Below are 19,988 nucleotides of genomic sequence, written 5' to 3'. Positions count from 1 at the left end.
ACAGATCCCTGAAGGCGGCGGAACAGGTAGATAAGGTGGTAAAGAAGGCATATGGGATACTTGCCTTTATTAGCCGAGGCATAGAATATAAGAGCAAGGAGGTTATGATGGAGCTGTATAAAACACTGGTTAGGCCACAGCTGGAGTACTGTGTGCAGTTCTGGTCGCCACACTACAGGAAGGATGTGATCGCTTTGGAGAGGGTGCAGAGGAGATTCACCAGGATGTTACCAGGGCTGGAGCGCTTCAGCTATGAAGAGAGACTGGGAAGATTGGGTTTGTTTTCCTTGGAGCAGAGGAGGCTGAGGGGGGACATGATTGAGGTGTACAAAATTATGATGGGCACAGATAGGATGGATACTAAGGAGCTTTTTCCCTTCGTTGAGGGTTCTATAACAAGGGGACATAGATTCAAGGTAAAAGGCGGGAGGTTTAGAGGGGATTTGAGAAAGAACTTTTTCACCCAGAGGGTGGTTGGAGTCTGGAACTCACTGCCTGAAAGGGTTGTGGAGGCAGGAACCCTCACAACATTCAAGAAGCATTTGGATGAGCACTTGAAATGCCATAGCATACAAGGCTACGGACCAAATGCTGGAATATGGGATTAGAGTAGACAGGGCTTGATGGCCGGCGCGGACACGATGGGCCGAAGGGCCTCTATCCGTGCTGTATAACTCTATGACTCTAATAGCCCCTTGTGGTAAAGCATTCCATGTTCTAATATCTCTTGAGAAAGTATTTTATAACTTACCCCTTCATTATTCTAGTGATAGTCCTCAGTCTATACCCCCTCGTTACTGATTCACCAACTATTGGAAGCAATTGTTCACTACTAATCCTCTAAAACCCTTTCATAATTTTGAAATTTTCTATTAGATCTTTCCTTAACCTGTTCTGATCCAGTAGCAAAAAGAAAATTTTTCAAGCTTCCCTTCAAAACTCTAACCTCTCATTTCTGGAATTGAAAGTCAAGAATATATTAGGGCCACTTAGGAATAGAGGACTGGACTGGATATGACCACCAAGATCTATCGGGGTCTAAAATGTGATTTTAGTAATACACTTACAAAGAATATTCTTCTCTTAATCGCCTGCGATACTGCTTCTTTGGCTTCATTGTATGGAAATAAGGTAGTTTAATCACATCAGGCCACACTGCTGGACACGGGCTACCACAGATTCGGCTATCGGAAAAACATAAAACAAGATGAAGGACCACAAAACTCTTCAGTAACAGGTATGGCTTTCCCACTCTTGACTTATTTAAAATTAATATTTGTGTTTCAATGCCAAATACAACTTTATCCCCATTGAGAAACTCTCACAAGTTGAACATGACTGACAAACTTTTTCCATTTTGTGTTTGTAAGATCTATTACTGGATGCCCAGGAGGATCAAATTAAGGCGTCTGCCACCAGGTGCGGGAGACCCTGTTCTCTAATAGTTGTTGCGTTTGAATAACCAGACCGTAAAACACAATGTCTGCAAGTTCAAGTGCATTGTGTGATCTAGTCAACTGTGAAGAGAGATCTCTTCTCAGAGGAGCTGGGGCGCTACCTCTTCTCATTGCAATGATGTTAATGAATATGACTGCAGGGCAAATAATTGGTTATGCCGTGTAATCTACAGTCCCCCAGTAGTATTGTTTAGTAAATGGGCCTCCACTTCAATCCTCCTCCCCAGAGGGAGCCTGTCAAGGTCTCAGTGGGAGGAGCCCCAAAGAAAACAGTGCAGATGGGGATTATATTCCAACAGGTATAGGTGGGTTACTCATCCCCCATAAGCGTGGCTCGTTTAGAAATACTTTCTTGGCATATGGTTTGGGGGGCCTCTCCATTTCCCACAGGGGGATATTCACAATTTGTTTTAAGCATTACTAAAGCAGCGTGGTCTGAAGGGTAACGGTACTGGCCGACGATACTATGTGCTAGTCAGCCTTCAGCAGTGTAAAAGGTCCTTAGTATCACATGATGCCAATAACTATCAAGTCATCAACGGACTCCAGTGAGTCCAATTGCATTGACTGACATAGCCCTTGGCACCAACTCGGTCCCGACTGGTGTTGAGATGTGTTTGGCATCACCCAACTGGTTGTGGCTAGAGTTCTGACGCTTATTGTGCTGGGCTATCTTGTTCTGAATAATGTTGGAAATAGAGGACACCCATTCGTTACAGGCGCATTTCATGAACCAGATGCTAAGCTGACAAGTTACTGTATCATGTTTTGGTAACAATCATGTTATTTTTAGCCATGAGCATCTGTGATTGTGACTGGTATACTGCATTTGGCACAGTATTTAAAGTTTTTGGCAGATGTTAAAGACATATTGACCCAACTATAGAGACCACGTTTGGCACTGGAGCAGGACATTTTCATGTGCCGCTATCAAGTTAGCACATTCTATGTTTGTGTGGAAAGTGCAGAATGAGGAATGTTGATTTTGGTTTCAACATTATTGAGTGTGTCCATTTTAAAGTTCAATGTCATAACTATTGTCAATTGGAATTGTAAGGAAGGTGTTAAGTGTGAAAGAGCCTTGTGGCCTGAGCAAGAAATCAGTTTAGAAGTCAGCAGTGTAGGTGCTTTTAATAGACCACATGGGCCAACAAACAAGATCGTCCAGGACATGGGTGCCCCAAGTTTTTTGTTTTCCTGGGCTGCATAGGTGTGTACCATAGAACCATGGGGTCCAACTGTATAAAGTTTAAATCCATGTTGCCATTAGTTTGTAGTTAGCTCATGTTGCTGATATTAACAGACATTGGGTATTTTGATTTGGGATTTATCCATCAACGAGGGAACAATACCAAGAACCATCCTTTCCAAACCACCAGGCCCACAGAATTAGAATAGGGCAAGCCTGGAAGCAAATGTTCACTGGAGCTGCCAGGCCTCAGGTCTATTATGGTTATTATTTAAACTTCAGCCTGCTGAAATGCTACATTAAGTTACTTTAAAATGGCTTTCCCTGAATAATTTTACTGCATTACCTTTCGGGGGTTAACACTTAGGGGAACAAGAGCAGAGTTAATTAGGAGTGTCAACACTGACAGCAAATCCTAGCATCCAGATTGAATTTTAAGGCACAACTGAATGACATCAACACCTACCTGATCAATTCCAATTGAGCAAGTTCTTGGTTTGCTTGAAAGATGGGTTTTTTAGTAAAAAGTTCACCCAGAATACATCTGTATAAAATAAAATGATATTAGTTTTAAGAACCCGCACACTTATTTATAAGCTGACAGAATACTTCTCTATGATTTTTCTGACAGCCAGCAAACGTGAATCACTTACCCACAGCTCCATACATCTATAGCTGGCGTATATCGCTCTTCTCCAAGCAAGAGTTCAGGTGGCCGATACCAGAGAGTAATAACCTTATTGGTGTATGGCCGACTAAAATGATAAACGGAAGAACAGAACATTAAGTATCAGTGCCTCCAAAATGTAAGGAACTTTGAGGTAAGCAAAACAGACAAAGGCTACAATGAGAGAGAAACACACCCAATGAACGGCACAAACAAATCTGAAATTTTTACTCTATCAACATAAGTACTACCTTAAGATTCACAATTTACCAGGCCCTCATGACAGCATAAAAAATACCCACATTTGCTTCATCTTTAACCTGCACTTCTGCAACATTCGTGGTTGTGAATCTTGATTCTGTGGCTATTTTCATCTGACGTCCAACTCATCTTTTGTTTCTCTTGGGAATCCAATGTTCTCTACTGCTAAAACTACCTCTAATAGGCTCAGTTGCCTTTTTTGTGACCCCACAACTTAACTATAAAAATCCAAATCCATTCAAAACCTGAATATTGGTCCAACATCTGGAGAAGATCTTTTGCCACCCATTGCACACACCTTTAACAGGATGCAAGGAGAAGCTTGTCGTCCAATACACAATTCCTCTCTCACCTCTAGCCTCCACTGCTCTCACTTCTTTTGCAACCATTGTTGTTGTTATTTTTATCAATACCATGAACTGTGCTCCTGTGAACTTTCCCTTTTAGTTCCACCCAAGTTCCAAATACAGTGTCCTATTCAGTCTTCCTCCTTGCATCATCCTCACTGTGTTGAAGTGAAGACTCATTGCACCATCTCCTACTCTAACTCATCCTTTCTCAGGTGGCATCATGTAATCATTACTTCTCGATATGCCTCATCTTCCTTTTTACTATTTCAACCTTGGTGGGTGATATCCCATACTATGGACCTTGGCCCTTCACCTTGGTTTCTTAATTAGAAAATCTGTTATTTCTTTCTCTTGCAATAATTGCTCAGCAAATTAGGATGTGCACGACCACTGAAATCTTTCACTCTAATTTAAAGAGTACTAGAATGTATGAAAATGATGGGCAATTATATGGGACAGCAGCACACCCACTTTGCTCAGCATTATAATAGTAAATGATCCAGATCTGCTGAAAATGCATAGATGCAAGACAAAAATAATTAAGTACACAATTGCTACCTCCCCCAAAACATAAGCAACTCAGGGTGCATTTACACTGCAGGTTTAGTGATTTCCACTTTGCGTTGATACCACGCTTGCAGTGTTGATTTAGAGTTAGGGCCCGAACTGACTTCAGAATGAAGTGGAGTGAGCCTCCCTGCAAACGGCAGTCTCACACCACTGAGGTTTGACACTGCATGAAGTGTAAATTCAGTGCGGGCCAAACTTGGTTTATAAAGCGCTATGGGGTTCAACTGAACCTTGTGGACATTATTTTTTTTTAAAAAGCTCGCCTGATATTAAGTTAACTGTTTATAGAGTGGAAGGATTCTCCCCTCCCCACTCTCAAAGTTTAAGTTGTTAACTGTCGGGTGAGAACTCTGCACATGGTGCATTCCTGCTATTTGAAAAGCAAGATAAGCTGTGTTGATGGTGCACTAGACAAGTTCCTCTTCTACATATTTGGTGCAAATTTCCTATATGAATTGCATTAAGTGACGACAATGTGGAAAACATACATGTCAATTCATACCTGATGCTCACTGCATTACAACAGAACTAACAATTTTCCAATGTTCGTGCTTTACTAATGATAGCTTAGAAGATTTTGGCCAGTTGAAAATAAACTGAGACAGATTTTTGTTAGGTAAAGGTATCAATGGATATGGGGCAAATGGAGTTGAGGTACAGATCGGCCATGATCGAACTGAATGTCAACAGGCTCGAGGGGCTGAATGGCCTACTCCTGTTCCCATGTTCCTTTCCATCAGAAGGTTCAAACATTTTAAAGCCAATATGAAATGTTACTTTATAATGCACCTACCTTTCCTCTGAGTTGTACAGTCGAGCTAGCCCAAAATCAGCAAGTTTTATCTGCCCCCTGGTGGCAAAGAAAGTTATATTCAATTAAAAGTACTGTGTTAAACCTTAAGGTTTTAAATCTTTACATTTATTTTGGTTGTTTGAACACTTTTACGTTTGGGACATGGTACTGGTATCAGTATTTTTAATACAACAACAGCGCAATGCAATTTTAAAAATGGACAAATTATTCAATAATTTTACAATCTTAATACAATAAATGTTATAGTACATACATAAAATACAGCAAACTTTTTTTAAAAAGTTGTAAAAATTATAGTTCTAGACACCGTCAAGAGCTTAATGATTGGCATCTCCTAAAATGAGAATGAGAAATGCACTATTCAAAAAAAACTGCCTTTATTATAGCCTCAACAGAACTGGAGAAATGAAGGTTTTTGTTTGTATTTTAAGCACCGTGTAGTTAATGAAGCATAACTAATGCAACATCTTGATCTTTAAAATGCAAGCACATTAAGTACAACCATAGTTAGTTCGGAGAACAAAACTGGGATTATAAAAATTTTACATTTCCAGCAGACCCCTGCGATGGAAAAACATGTACTCAATAGGGAAACTGAATCAAGAGTATTTTCCCTCCATTTTAACCCTTTACCCTTCTCTCCTGAAGCCAACTCATGATGGAGCAGTTCTTCAGGCAGCAGCTCTCCAGTACTCCATACAAGTGCCTCACCAACAAGCTCTGGCTTGTGCGTGTGAGAGAAGGAGAAAGGAATAGACATCAAGAGAAAAAGCACAAGTAAGGTTGGGGATGGGGAACACAACTTGAAAGGAAGAGAGATGGGGGGGAAGGGAAGGAGAACAAGAGGAGACACAGCATGCGTAAAGTATTGGAAGGAGAGCAAGAGCAAGAGATATTGTGGGGAAGAGAGAGAGAGAAAAGGAGGAGAGAGAGAGAAAAAAAAGGAGAGAGAGAGAAAAAGAGGAGAGAGAGAAAGAAAAGGAGGGGAAGGAGAAAAGGGATTGTCCCTCCGCTAGCCTGCCCAAAAGACAGAAAAAAAATCACAATGACAGACCAATGCGTACAAGCTAAAACCACTTGGTCAAATACACAGAAGCTAATATAGCAAGGTACTGAATCAGCACAATACTTAAACAAAATTGGAATCTGTTCATAAGGGATTAATGTACCCTTTTCAGAATGTATTTCTTGCATGCTTGATAAGCAATGGAATTTTTGGATGAAACTGTCTTTCGTAGACTTGCAAAATGGATACTGTAACTTTCAATTCATCCAACATAGTTCAGATCTCCAGACGGAACTAAAGCCCATGGGAATGTGACCCAGATGTAATGCCTCTGAAGTCAGAGCTGTCAATCACATAATCGTAAACAATTTTACAACACCAAGTTATAGTCCAGCAATTTTATTTTAAATTCACAAGCTTTCGGAGATTTTCTCCTTCCTCAGGCAAATGTTTCAAGATCTTGAAACATTTGCCTGAGGAAGGAGAAAATCTCCGAAAGCTTGTGAATTTAAAATAAAATTGCTGGACTATAACTTGGTGTTGTAAAATTGTTTACAATTGTCAACCCCAGTCCATCACCGGCATCTCCACATAATCACATAATCAACAACACAATGGTGCAAACAATTGAATAGAACACGGATGAGGAGATGTTCACCAAACGCCCGGTTTGCGAAGCCTTGTTAATGCCATGACCGTGTAAATTTAATTAGCACCTAAAACAAAGCCAGTGAACCTGGCTTGGTCCCACAGACAATTGTCTTCAACCTTCACTTTGTAAGACTGCTTCCATTTCAACTCAGTTTCAAAACTGCATGAAATAAAATACAGAATTCTCCCTATTTTGTCAAATGAGATTGGGGGGGGGGGGGGGGGGAAGGAGAGGGGAGAGAAGAAATCCTAGCCAAGTCCAATCCTGCCCTCAAAAGGCATTATCACACAATTCCTACAGGGGCTGTTGGATAATAATCAGTAGCAATTCCTCCCATACCCAAAAATGCCATTCTACCTGCAACAGCCAAAAACTTGAGACCTTTATATGGATCACCACTACACCACACAGCAAATGTTGAAAATGAGTTGCACTTTGAAGTGGAAATGACAAACAAGCAGAAGAAAAATATGGCAAGAGATTTACAAAAATTCCAAGGAATAAAAATGTTAACAAACTTTTCCTTGCATGAATACATCAGTCACAACACTGCTGCCACGAACCAGACTAAAAGCGAAGGCGGTCAGAACAAAGCAAATTATACAATGTGGGAATTGGGAAAGACATAACCACCTGAACATCCGGCATGAACTTAAATAGATCAATAGGGCAACACAAACCAAAATAGCAAAAGTAACTGTACAGAGCCTGCAGGGAGAAAGGCGAGGGAAGCACCAGGTTGAATATAGGAATCTTCAAAAATATGTTAAAAGGATATTCAAAGAGCAAAGGGGAATCTGGAGAAGATCGGAGCTGCAGATGCTCAACAAAACAGCAAGAAATCCTCCCATCTTAACAGTGAAAGGACTGTTGGAAAAAAGGTAAAAACCTTAGAGAACACTAACAGGATAAACTGAGGACGAACACAAAATAGTTAATATATTCAATTACTACTTCTTTCAAGTATTCACTAGAAGTATGTCCTCCATTATTGGACATATAATGACGTGCTGACATCATCCTGAGAGTTGATGAATGCTGGGACAGTTCCACTAAATTGGTCCCCATATTCAAAAAGCAAATATGATAAATCAGAGCAAGACAACTACAGCCATACATCAATAATAACTAAAAAAGTTACCAGACGCAAACTTGAGGATTACCTGTATGATAACCAAGTAAACCGGAGCCATCATGGCTTCAGAAGGACAAAATCCTGCCTACCAACCTCCTTTTTAGAAAGTGACATCCCAAGTGGGTTGTGGAACGCCTTATGACGTGGTGTACCTAGATTTCCAGAGAGTGTCGACAAAGTTCTTCATGAAAGACTGCTACGCAAGCTTAAAGTGATGGGATTCAAGATAAAACCTGGAAATGGATAAGAAATTGGCTCAAGGAAAGGAAGCAGCAGGTACTTGTTAGGAGAGCGATAGAGGTGGAGAAGTACTGAGTGGAGTTTCCCAGGGATTGGTGCCAAGGCCCCTATGATTTCTAATTTACATCAACAACCTGGATTCAAAAACTCAAATGCAAATTGGCCAGATTTGCAAACTAGGGGCATGGATGCCATGTCTGATGAGGCACACCCAAGGACCTACAAAATGAGCTATATAAGATTGTGATCTTTTAGGATCAGTGTTCCAATTTGGGCAGTGGAATAACCTACTATATTTAGAAGAATAATAAACTGGCACATTATGACGACTCCAAAAGTTGCTAACTTGTTCCTTGCAACACAACATGCTGCAGAAAGTAAGAAAAGGGAAAGCACGGCAGATTTCTGTAGTTTGATGGTGCCTGAAGCGAGTCTAGCTCCGCCAGTTCCTGGATTGCTATACTTTGCTTAGCTCTCACCTTCTTCTACGTACTACAATATCATCCTGCACATTGTGGGTTGAGGAGGCCTGACAAAGTAGCATCTTACATCAGAATAAAAGCTCATACACAAGGGTTTGACACTGAACAAATAAATCAGAAGTGAAAGGTCTCCAATTTGTAAACAATTTCAATTTACAAGCATCTCTCAATTTATACCAGTGTTAATCAAATTGCCTACTTAAACATGGCAATACCTGTTATTGAGTAAAATATTGGAGCACTTGATGTCTCGATGCAAAAAATTCTTCTTATGGCAGTAGTCCAGACCTTCCATTAGTTGTCTCATAAAGGATTTGATATGGTTTTCAGTGAAATGCACTAATCCTGATTCCAAGAGTCCCATTAAGTCATGGTCCATATATTCAAACACCAAATAAAATGCACCTATGAGAGATAAGTATAATACATTGTAAAGTTACAAAGTTAGAGAACCTACTAGATAAGGGCTTAACTTTTCAAAAAATAAAACGAACCCTCCATATGTCATGAGAGTAAAACCATATTATCAAAAGGGATTTTAAAATTTTTTTTATTCGTTCATGGGATGTGGGCGTCGCTGGCGAGGCCGGCATTTATTGCCCATCCCTAATTGCTCGAGAAGGTGGTGGTGAGCCGCCTTCTTGAACCGCTGCAGTCCGTGTGGTGAAGGTTCCCCCACAGTGCTGTTAGGAAGGGAGTTCCAGGATTTTGACCCAGCGACAATGAAGGAACGGCAATATATTTCCAAGTTGGGATGGTGTGTGACTTGGAGGGGACATGCAGGTGGTGTTGTTCCCATGTACCTGCTGCCCTTGTCCTTCTCGGTGGTACAGGTCATGGGTTTGGGAGGTGCTGTCGAAGAAGCCTTGGCGAGTTGCTGTAGTGCATCCTGTGGATTGTATACACTGCAGCCACAGTGCGCCGGTGGTGAAGGGAGTGAACGTTTAGGGTGCTGGATGGGGTGCCAATCAAACAGGCTGCTTTGTCCTGGATGGTGTCAAGCTTCTTAAGTGTTGTTGGAGCTGCACTCATCCAGGCAAGTGGAGAGTATTCCATCACACTCCTGACTTGTGCTTTTTAGATGGTGCATAGGCTTTGGGGAGCCAGGAGGTGAGTCACTCGCCACAGAATACCCAGCCTCTGACCTGCTCTTGTAGCCACAGTATTTATATGTTGCTGTCCGAGTTGCGCTGTTAGCTTCGCGAAAACAGCATCTCGCTGTTTGCCTCACCATTGAAATGGATCCAATTATGTGAAGTTGCTGTATTTGCGTGGTAGATACGAACTAAACTCGCCATTTACATTTTTGGAAAGTTGAGTTTTGTCATTTCAAGTGTAAGTACCCTTTTAACATCATGATAAGTGTTACTGCCAATCAACCTCTCTGGCACTGAAAATTAACTATTACAAGTGTGGTGTCTCTTTGTTTTAGCTTTTAATTGTTGTTGGAGACTTTTAAAATTTTTTAAAAACTTTTCCTTTTGTCTCTTTTTTTCTCTCTCTCTCTCAATCCAATCTTTCTTTCCCTCTTTATTTCTCTTTCTGTACTTGATTTGACATTGAATCCACCCACTCTAATTTACACTTCCTTCTCAGTCCTTGTGTCGTTTATTTCACAATCCTTCAATCTGATTGGTTAAGGAGATACACAGTTGCTTGTCCTGTTCACTCAGGTCCCAGATGCCCTGTTTCCCTCACTGCGCCATTATCAGCTCACACTTTCAGCAACTTGCCACGCAAATAATTAGAAAACCTAAACATGGAAGGGCAAGTCTAACTAATGGCAGATGCCGTTAGATGCCCTGCTATAGCAAATTGTAGCCCATTGTAATAAAAGAACGGTCTACCCAAGAAGTAGTCAAGTCTGAAGTACCTGTGTCTTCCCGTGACACAGTATCCAAAGTATTTATTGTGCTGAGACCTGGTATCTAAGTGGAAGTACGCATATTGGAAATCTACTATATATAGCTAGTGTCCCAGACAAACCACGTGTGGGAGAAGATAAGAATTTTTCACTTTTAAAATCAGAGACTATTTCCTGATTTCAGAAGCTAAGCCTGCAGCGTAGTTTTCTGCTGCGTTAAGATTGCTCAAATCCATTTTATAGTCCAACACATAAGACTTTTACTGCATGCATTCATTCAGTTATAATGCAATCGAATGAGGGAGCTGGATTCAAACACAAGACACAAGTTCTAACTCACTGCATCAACTGGTCCCTCAAATAATTCCAAATCCTAAACATTGACAGATCGAGATACCTTTATCTTTTTTAAAATCCAATGCGTCTTCCTTGTCAGTCACAATTTCTTTCATATTTATGATGCTTGAGTGGTGTAACTGCCGTAGTATCTTAATCTCTCGGATAGCAGTTATAGGGAAACCCTCCTTTTCATTATCCAAGCGGACTTTCTTTAAAGCAACCATTTCACCTGAAAACAAACGTATGAGAATTAGAAAAATAATCTGTAAACTTTTAGTCCATTTCAAAAGACCAAGCTATTTTCTCAGACAAACTGAAAATTGGTGAGCAAACATGTGACATGTATGCACACACACTCAGCCCATAATGTAATAGTGCCCCATAAAACACAAATGCTATTTTGCAAAATTTATTTACTTTTCTTTTGCTCAAGTCAACTCTTTTCGTCTTGATTTTCCCCCCATTTTACTAACATTCTTTGGTATATCTAGAGTACAGTAGCCGAATGGTTACGCTGGACTAGCAACCCAGAGTTTGAGAGTTCTAATGCCACTATGGTGAGTTGTAAAATTGAATCCAATAAACCTGTTAATTTATGGGCTGACACCAGATAAAATGACGATGGAAGCTGCCGGATTGTTGTAAAAATCCAATTGGTCCACCAATCTGCTTCAGGGAAGGGAATCTGCCACGACTTACAAGACCTACTAGTGACTCAAGTCCCACATGTGACTGACTCTCAATTACCTCAGAGCAACTAGGGATAGACACTAAATGCTGCCTTGCCAGTGGTGCCAACATCCTAAAAACAAATATTTTAAAAATCGACAAAATAACAGGCCTCATGATTTGGCACATCTACATGAGAAGATAGCAAAGAGTAAAGTTGTATACTTATAATTGCTTTATCCTACCAAGACCAAAGGAGTGAGCCTTTGGGTTAGCAGTAGCATTCCCACCCGAATCAGAAGGTGAAGGGTTCGAGGCCCACTCTAGACAGCCTTGAGTTAGGACCTTCCCCAAGGCAGAACACAACGGACGGATGGACCAAGACTGACATTTTTTAGTTATGGTTTACATTTCATTTACAAGAAACAATTGGCTCTACCAGCAAATGTATTTTGTTCTAGTAATATAAAGAATAACAAAATGTTTTCTTTCAGTGGGAGAAGCAAAACTGCAGTAACATTGAGGCAAATGGAACTCATTGCTTTCAGCAAAAATTGGCATACAGAGTCCAGTCTTTGAACATAGATCTTAAAATCAGGACCAAACCAACTGAGGTAGCTGGCTGGGTGATACCAAGGCTAAGCAAGTAACAGTGTGATAAGAGATAGCACTGACAAGTTTAATAAAAGCTTAGCAACATTACTAAAATAAGGTTAATTCACAAATTTTCATTACAGCACCATTAGGTTGTAGTACTGAATACAACCAACGGATAAAGAGCAAAAGTTTATATGGAAGGTGAGAAGAACTAAAGGCATGACCATGGGCTGAATAATGTGTTATATACAACATCCTGCAGAGAGAGGAAAGAAATCATCTGATTTAGGTGGCTATGCACGACACAAAGCTCATAAAGTGCACTACAATTACTTCTTTTTACACCCCCTCGACTGACAGGTGTTATATGTTCCTATTTGAATTGTGCAGGTTTAAAGAATTAGGAAGAAACTGAATTACTTTTAAGGCCATACAGTAACAGAAAAGGATTTTATAAAAAACTAAAAATCAGAACCAGAAGAAATGGCCTCAGACTCTTATCTGTCTCTCACCGGGATAGATATGTAAACTCATCACATACAAGCCTGAGCAAAAATGTAAAACATCACTGACTTATTAGTATGTTGAAAACACATACAACTAATTTGTAAAAAAGTAAAATACAAGCCTGTTGTATTCCTGCTTTTAAATCCTCTAAATATAGATGGACTTGTAAAACAGTGTAACTTAACACCAGTGTGATTTATATAACATGTACAAACACGGTGCAACATAGGCAGTCCCACAGCTGTGCCATGAAGTTGCAGGGCATGATTCTCACCTTCTAACTCTAACATAGCAAGTTCCAGGTCTTTGACACATCACTTCTTCCCAAGGAAACGTAGGTGAAAAACAGGACATGTCTTTCAAGCTGTACCACTTTTCTGCACTTTGCCTGCTGCAGAGTGGAACTGGCAGACGCCTCGGGATAAGGTTGCATGTTGCCCTCTCGATTATGTATGGGAAGACCTGAATGGAGGAATGACCATGGAGTGACACAGCTGCAGGAGCTGGCAGAGGGGACAGTGCAATGCTGAAGCTTGTGACATTTAAGGGCAGCCTGCTTATGACTGACTGATCACCTTCTTAGAGAATACTATGTAGCACAGGGGCACCTAAGGTAGGATGGAGTGGAAGAGAATATTACTTTTACAACCAGAAAACCAAACAAAAAAGCCCTAACTGATCTTTATACATACACAATAAAACCAAAAGCAAAATACTGCAGATGCTAGAAATCTGAAATAAAAAACAGAAAATGCTGGAAACACTCAGGTCAGGCAGCATCTGTGGAGAGGGGAAGGTAAGGGTTAACGTTCCAGGTCAATGACTTGAAATGTTAACCCTACTTTCTTCCTTTATATAAACACTCATTTATAAAACTCAATTTGAAGTTTCACTGAACGAACCACTGCAAGGGATAACAAATTTACCTGCATCTTTATCCTTAGCTTTGTAGACTTGTCCATAAGTTCCTTCCCCTATTATTCCAATAATGTCAAATTTGTCTACACAGCGTTTACCCCAGTCAATTTCTGTTACTTCTGTCTCGCCATGTCGAGGACCACAGATTCTGGAAATAAAACATCTCAGTTACAAACTTCAATGTAATCTTCAGCTAACGAGCAGACGATCGGGGTTAACGTTAGTCAGATGGAAGTAATGCTGCAAGTCAGAACAGTTAAAAACAATTTGCTAATTGATATAGAAGCATAGTTTAAATAACTCATCTTGTCCACTGCTATGTTTCTCGTGACCTTTGTGCATCCCTCATACCTTATTTAACCTGTTTTAACATTTTCTTATATTCCTACCAAAGTTCTTACACAAGATGTATAATTGCTCATGTATTTGAGGCAACATCTCCTGAGCAAAAATGGTTCCCACTCTGAAATACCCCTATTTGACAGATTATTGTCTCAAACTGGTTTATTCCGTGTACATCGTTTAGAATAGGCCCTGGTTTTAAAAATATTTTATAATTTCAAAGAATCCTGACCATTTTTCACCAAACCCAGCAATGTGAGGAAGCAAACTTTAAAGTAGAGACATGGCTTCAGTATAGGACATGAACACACTCACTAAGTCTTCATACTCAGACAGAGGACTAAAACGTACTAGGAGCGTGAAAGAGATTTGTGGGGGTGTTTCACAATCGAGTACGGAAAGATGCTGTCTGTGTAGAGTTCATGGAGCTCTGGAGTAGCTGAAAAAATTCACAGACTATTAAAGCAGATGTGTGAGGGAGTATAGACGCCTCTCCTCTGTCATACAGCTGGGTGGGACTGTCCTCAACTGGTTTTCCATTCTTATCTATCCAGTCGTAGCCAGAGAATCACCTGCAACGGCTTCTCTTCCTGCTCCCGCACCGTTACCTCTGGAGTCCCCCAAGGATCCATCCTTGGGCCCCTCCTATTTCTCATTTACATGCTGCCCCTCAGCGACATCATCTGAAAACATATCAGCTCCCACATGTACGTTGAAGGCACCCAGCTTGACCTCACAACCATCTCCACTGTCCCTCATTTGTCACGTTGCATGTCTGACATGCAAAAATTTCCTACAACTAAATATTAGGCAGATCAAAGTCATAGTCTTTGGTCCCCGCCGCAAACTCCGTTCCCTAGCCACCGACTCCATCCTGCTCCCTGGCCACTGTCTGAGGCTGGACCGCACTGTTCGCAACCTTGGCATCCTATTTGACCCTGAGATGAGCTTCCGATCCCATATCCACTCCATCACCAAGACCGCCTACTTCCACCTCTGTAACATCGCCCGTCTCCATCCCTGCCTCAGCTCTTCTGCTGCTGAAATCCTCATCCATGTCTTTGTTACCTTCAGACTGAACTATTCCAATGCTCTCCTGGCTGGCCTCCCATCTTCCACCCTCCACAAACTTGAGCTCATCCAAAATTCTGCTGCCCGTATCCTAACTCGTACCAAGTCCCATTCTCCCATCACCTCTGTGCTCGCTGACCTACATTGGCTCCCGGTCCGGGAACGCCTCGATTTTAAAATTCTCATCCCAGTTTTCAAATCGCATCATGGCCTCGCTCCTCCCTATCTCTGTAACCTCCTCCAGTCCTGCAACCCTCAGATGTCTGTGCTCCTCCAATTCTTGCCCGATTTTAATCGCTCCACCACTGGCGGCCGTGCCTTCAGCTGCCTAGGCCCTAAGCTCTGGAGTTCCCTCCCTAAATCTCTCCGCCTCTCTCCTTAAAATCTACCTCTTTGACCAACGTTTTGTCACCTGTCTTAGTACCTCCTTATGTGGCTCGGAGTCAAATTCTGTTCGAAACGCTCCTGTGAAGCGCCTTGGGACGTTTTACAATGTTAAATGCAAGTTGTTTTTATTGTTGTCGGCATGTGAGAAGACAAAATAAAATGCCAAAATGATTTGAAGTGAAGAGAGGACTCCATTACTGTACCTATTCACTCATCTTGTTCAATGTAATCATTGACTATAAAATGAGTTACAAACAAGGGCAGCGAGTCTGAAGATGCAAGTTTGTGCCAGGTCCTGGAATATACCAATTGCATTCCTATTTTTACTGGATCCTTGGTTACTACCATTACGATGGCTAAGGATCTAGTAGCGATGGAAAGCAGTAGGGTCACCATAAGCTTCCAAAAATATACAAAATTTTGCTCATGGTTCAAGGAAGGACGAGAAGGATGAAGGAAGACTGGAGAATATGGACACTAATGGGGTGACGGTGAAGTACAGAGCAAGTTTATATACATGGACAGAAGCATGCTGAAAAAAGGGGGATGCAAGACAAGAGGCTGATTGCTAGGAATATTTCCAGCTGGAGCAATGCAAACCACCCTGGAACAGCAGAGGCATAGCTAGGCACAGAGAAGGTTCTAAACATCTTGACGTGAACATTTTAATCATCTAATAGGTACCATACTTGCACTTTCTACTTCATGACATACATGCAAAATTGAGTATTTATTATATGCCACGGCATCTGTTCAGAAGTACCACAAATAAATCTCAAGTCAGACCTGAACATATATGTATCCAAGTTTGCTGATGATACAAAGTTAGGTGGGAAAGTAAGCTGTGAGGAGGACACAGAGTCTGCAAAGAGATTATAGACAGAGTGGGCAAGAAGGTGGCAGATGGCACATAATGTGGGGAAATGTGAGGTTATTCACTTTGGTAGGAAGAATAGAAAAACAGAATATTTTGTAAATGGTGAGAAACTATTAAATGTTGCTGTTCAGAGAGACTTGGGTGTCCTCTTACAAGAAACACAAAGTTAGTATGCAGATACTGCAGGCAATTAGGAAAGCAAATGGCATGTTGGCCTTTATTGCAAGGGGGTTGGAGTACAAGAGTAAGGAATTCTTACTACAGTTGTATAGGGCTTTAGTGAGACCTCAGCTGGAGTACTGCTTACAATTTTGGTCTCCTTACCTAAGGAAGGATATACTTGCCTTGGAGATGCGGAGAGATTGTTTCCCTTGGCTAGAGAAGTCTAGAACTAGGGGGCATAGTCACAGGATAAGGGGATGGCCATTCAATACTGAGGTGAGGAGGCATTTCTTCACACAGAGTTGTGAATCTTTGGAATTCTCTATCCCAGAGGGCTGTGGATGCTGAGTCATTGAATATATTCAAGGCTGAGATAGATAGATTGTTGGACTCTAGGGGAATCAAGGGATATGGGAAATGGGCGGGAAAGTGGATTGAGGTCAAAGATCAGCCATGATCTGATTGAATGACAGAGCAGGCTCGAGGGGCCGTATGGCCTACTCCTGCTCCTATTTCTTATATTCTTATAATGGGTGCTGTTAGCCAATAATGATGAGAATTGAATCCTGCAGATTTGACATCTAGGGAAAGATAAAATTCTTGAAACTTAGAATTACACAGAATTTTACAGCACAGAAACAGGCCATTTGGCCCAACTGGTCAATGTCGGTGTTTACGCTCCACACGAGCCTCCTCCCACCCTACTTCGTCTCACCCTATCCTTCTATTCCTTTCTTCCTCATGTATTTTTCTAGCTTCCCCTTAAATTAATCTCATTCTAACATAGCAGTGAAATCTTTTGTAGTGATTGCCTTCATGTTAATTTTACTGAGGACCATTTCAATCCTTTGGGTCTGGATTATTCCCCCATTCCTCCCCATGGGAACCCGCTAACTAATACTGCTGTTAAATTTAACTCAAATCGTAAAAATCTCACTTAAGCCAGAAATTCCTGAAAGATCCAAAACTGCTTTAAAAAAGTGACATCAGGTGAACAAAGATTATTTTGTAGTGAATCTAAGTAGCTATCATGGCAGCTTGTAATGGGGCATTATTCCAAAGAAGGGCCTGTATGGAGAGCAGCCTGTTGGATCCAGTCCCCTTTGTGGTTGCCATTGCAGTATGGAGGATTCTTGGTCTGTTTGCCTCCTCCAGTTTGAACCTTACTGGGGTTGAAGGAACAGACTTGTGGGTCCTGTCACAGAACGGCTGCTTTTGGCTGTGCCCACAGGCGCACCAAGCATAGAGTTTAGCTGCTTGAAGTTCTTCTTTGAAGGGATGTTTAGCCTCAATAACAGCTTTCTTTGATGCAGTAGAAGTGCAGTACCAATGAGTTGTCATCTGCAGCAACACTGCATGGTGACCCAGTCCGAGAACCAGAAATAGACGCTGTGGAAATTCACTCAGCCAATTTCACCTTGAAGGTTTGTTATTTGTGATCCCGTGTCAGCCAAGGATTAAATTGCAGCTGGAACTTGTTGGTGGACAAAGTCCAACCCTTGCGCTCTACCTCATGGTAACTTTGTCAATTGTTTTTCAATGTGGCCATATCACGAGGCAAACACATGCCAGCAGCAAGGTTATAGGCATGTTGGCCAAAAGATCGATTGTATTTTAGTCTACATAAAGCTCTTGCGTGTGGGTGAAGGTGCATTAAAATCCAAAACTCCAAAAGTGTCATTTTGCCCATCTTCAGTGAGGATTCCATGGATGTAGAATGGAAGGTAAAGGATATGATCAGATATATGTGACTGAACTGTACAAGATGTTCTTGAATGATGACTTCTGCTTTATAGTACAGCAGGATTCTGCAGGTGCATACACAAGCAAAAGATGTGATATGGAGTCCCTGGTAGTTCCAGTTAGTTTCTTAATAATTCTTGATCTAATTTGTGCAGCTAGGCCCCTACAATGATGATAGCAGGCCCAATTACTGTCCAGGTTCTCCCCAAGATAATATGAGTGTCACAGAACAATATGCAGAGCTGATGGTTGGCCCTCTTAAAATCAAGTTGGAATGTGCTAGTGTCCAGTTAACACTTCTATATGATGCTGAGAGTTGGACGCTAAAGAGCACAGCAGTGGCTGGATGCCTTTGGAACACAGTCTACAAGCCAGGCCATCTAGAGAGAATGCTTACCGTTTTCTCCACCACTTCTAATCTTGCCACTTTTTGTTCTACCACTAACTGGCATCAAGTTTTATTCATGGCATGTCAGTTGGATTCTTCACTACTTGTACTCCAATAAGATCTCCAGTCCTGATGACTTTCTTCTAATCAACCTTAAGATATGTGCCTCTGAACTTTCTACTTATTGTTGTCTCTTCAGTTTGTCCTGGGATTGAGTGTTACTGCAGCTGCACCCAGAGGGGTAGGGAGTACTTCCATCACACTTCTGATTTGAGCTTTAATGGAGTGGCATCCAAGGGTCAGGAGGTAAGCCAAATGTCAGAGTACCCAGCATCTATCCTGCTCTTGCAACCACGATATTGTTTGGCTGATCCAGTTAAGCTTCTGGTCAATAGTATTCCTCAAGATGTTGTTGGAGGCTTGGTGATGGTGGAACGATCAACTGTTTTGTGGAGATGGTTATTGCCTGGCACTTCATGTGATGTGAAAGTTACTTGCTACTTATCAGTCCAAGCCTGGATGCTGTTCAGATCTTACTGTAAGCTGGCATGGGCTGCTTCATTATCAGAGGAGTGTGCATGGAGCCGAATACTCTATAACAGTTAGCAAACAGCCCCATCTTTGACCTTTTGACAAAGGGATGATAGTTAATAAAGCAGCTAAGGATGCTTCCTTGAGGAACTACTGGAACGATGTCCTGGGCTATGATGATTGACCTCCAACAACCACGACCATCTTTTGTGCCAGCTAGAACGCCCACCACTGTTGGATCTTCCCACTGACCCCAGTTTTGCTAAGACTCCTTAGTACCATACTTGCTTGAAAGCCGCCTTGATGTTGAGGGCAGCCCCTCTCGCATTTCCATAGAATATTAAAAATAAAAGCCACTTACAACATAAATAACTTGGCATCCTTAATCTTCATGCACATATTTAATATATACTTAATGCTAACAAAAGAAAATCACTATGTAAGTGGAGATTTTAATTGCTATTTGCTGTATTTTGTCCTGACACTCTGCATACAGTAAGCAAAACCAGAAAGTCATAAAGCTGGGGAGTTCCACAGACGTTTGTTTGAAAACTATCAGTATGTGTATACACAACCACCCTCAAAAGAACATAGTAAAGGCTCAGGAGGTTTGAGTGCAATGGCAGGGCAAAAAAATGACTCCAGAGCAACTCCACTTCTGTTTGAGTCAGTGCATAAGACAACAAATATTTTAAGCCATCAACTGTAAAGATTCAAAATAACTGTCAGCAAATCTCTTGTTATAAATGCTCTCCTCTCTCAATCAGTAG

The 19,988-nt window shown here is 41.3% G+C and overlaps 1 protein-coding gene across 1 annotated transcript in view; it reads right to left on the bottom strand.

Moving 5' to 3' along the window:
* The window catches only part of cdk13 (cyclin dependent kinase 13), a 74,407-nt gene that overhangs the window by 24,611 nt on the left and 29,808 nt on the right, over positions 1–19,988 (bottom strand). The window contains exons 4-10 of the mRNA XM_067981016.1: positions 13,726–13,865; positions 11,085–11,255; positions 9,039–9,228; positions 5,288–5,344; positions 3,300–3,401; positions 3,113–3,190; positions 1,068–1,184 (exon numbers count right to left, since the gene is read on the bottom strand). Of these exons, the coding sequence (XP_067837117.1) occupies positions 1,068–1,184; positions 3,113–3,190; positions 3,300–3,401; positions 5,288–5,344; positions 9,039–9,228; positions 11,085–11,255; positions 13,726–13,865 (855 nt within the window). The remainder of the gene's footprint in view (positions 1–1,067; positions 1,185–3,112; positions 3,191–3,299; positions 3,402–5,287; positions 5,345–9,038; positions 9,229–11,084; positions 11,256–13,725; positions 13,866–19,988) is intronic.

Source organism: Heptranchias perlo, chromosome 3, assembly GCF_035084215.1.
Source record: "Heptranchias perlo isolate sHepPer1 chromosome 3, sHepPer1.hap1, whole genome shotgun sequence".
Lineage (NCBI taxonomy): Eukaryota > Metazoa > Chordata > Chondrichthyes > Hexanchiformes > Hexanchidae > Heptranchias > Heptranchias perlo.
Note: the sequence above shows the minus strand (reverse complement) of the source record. Positions and strands in the feature narration are given on the sequence as shown.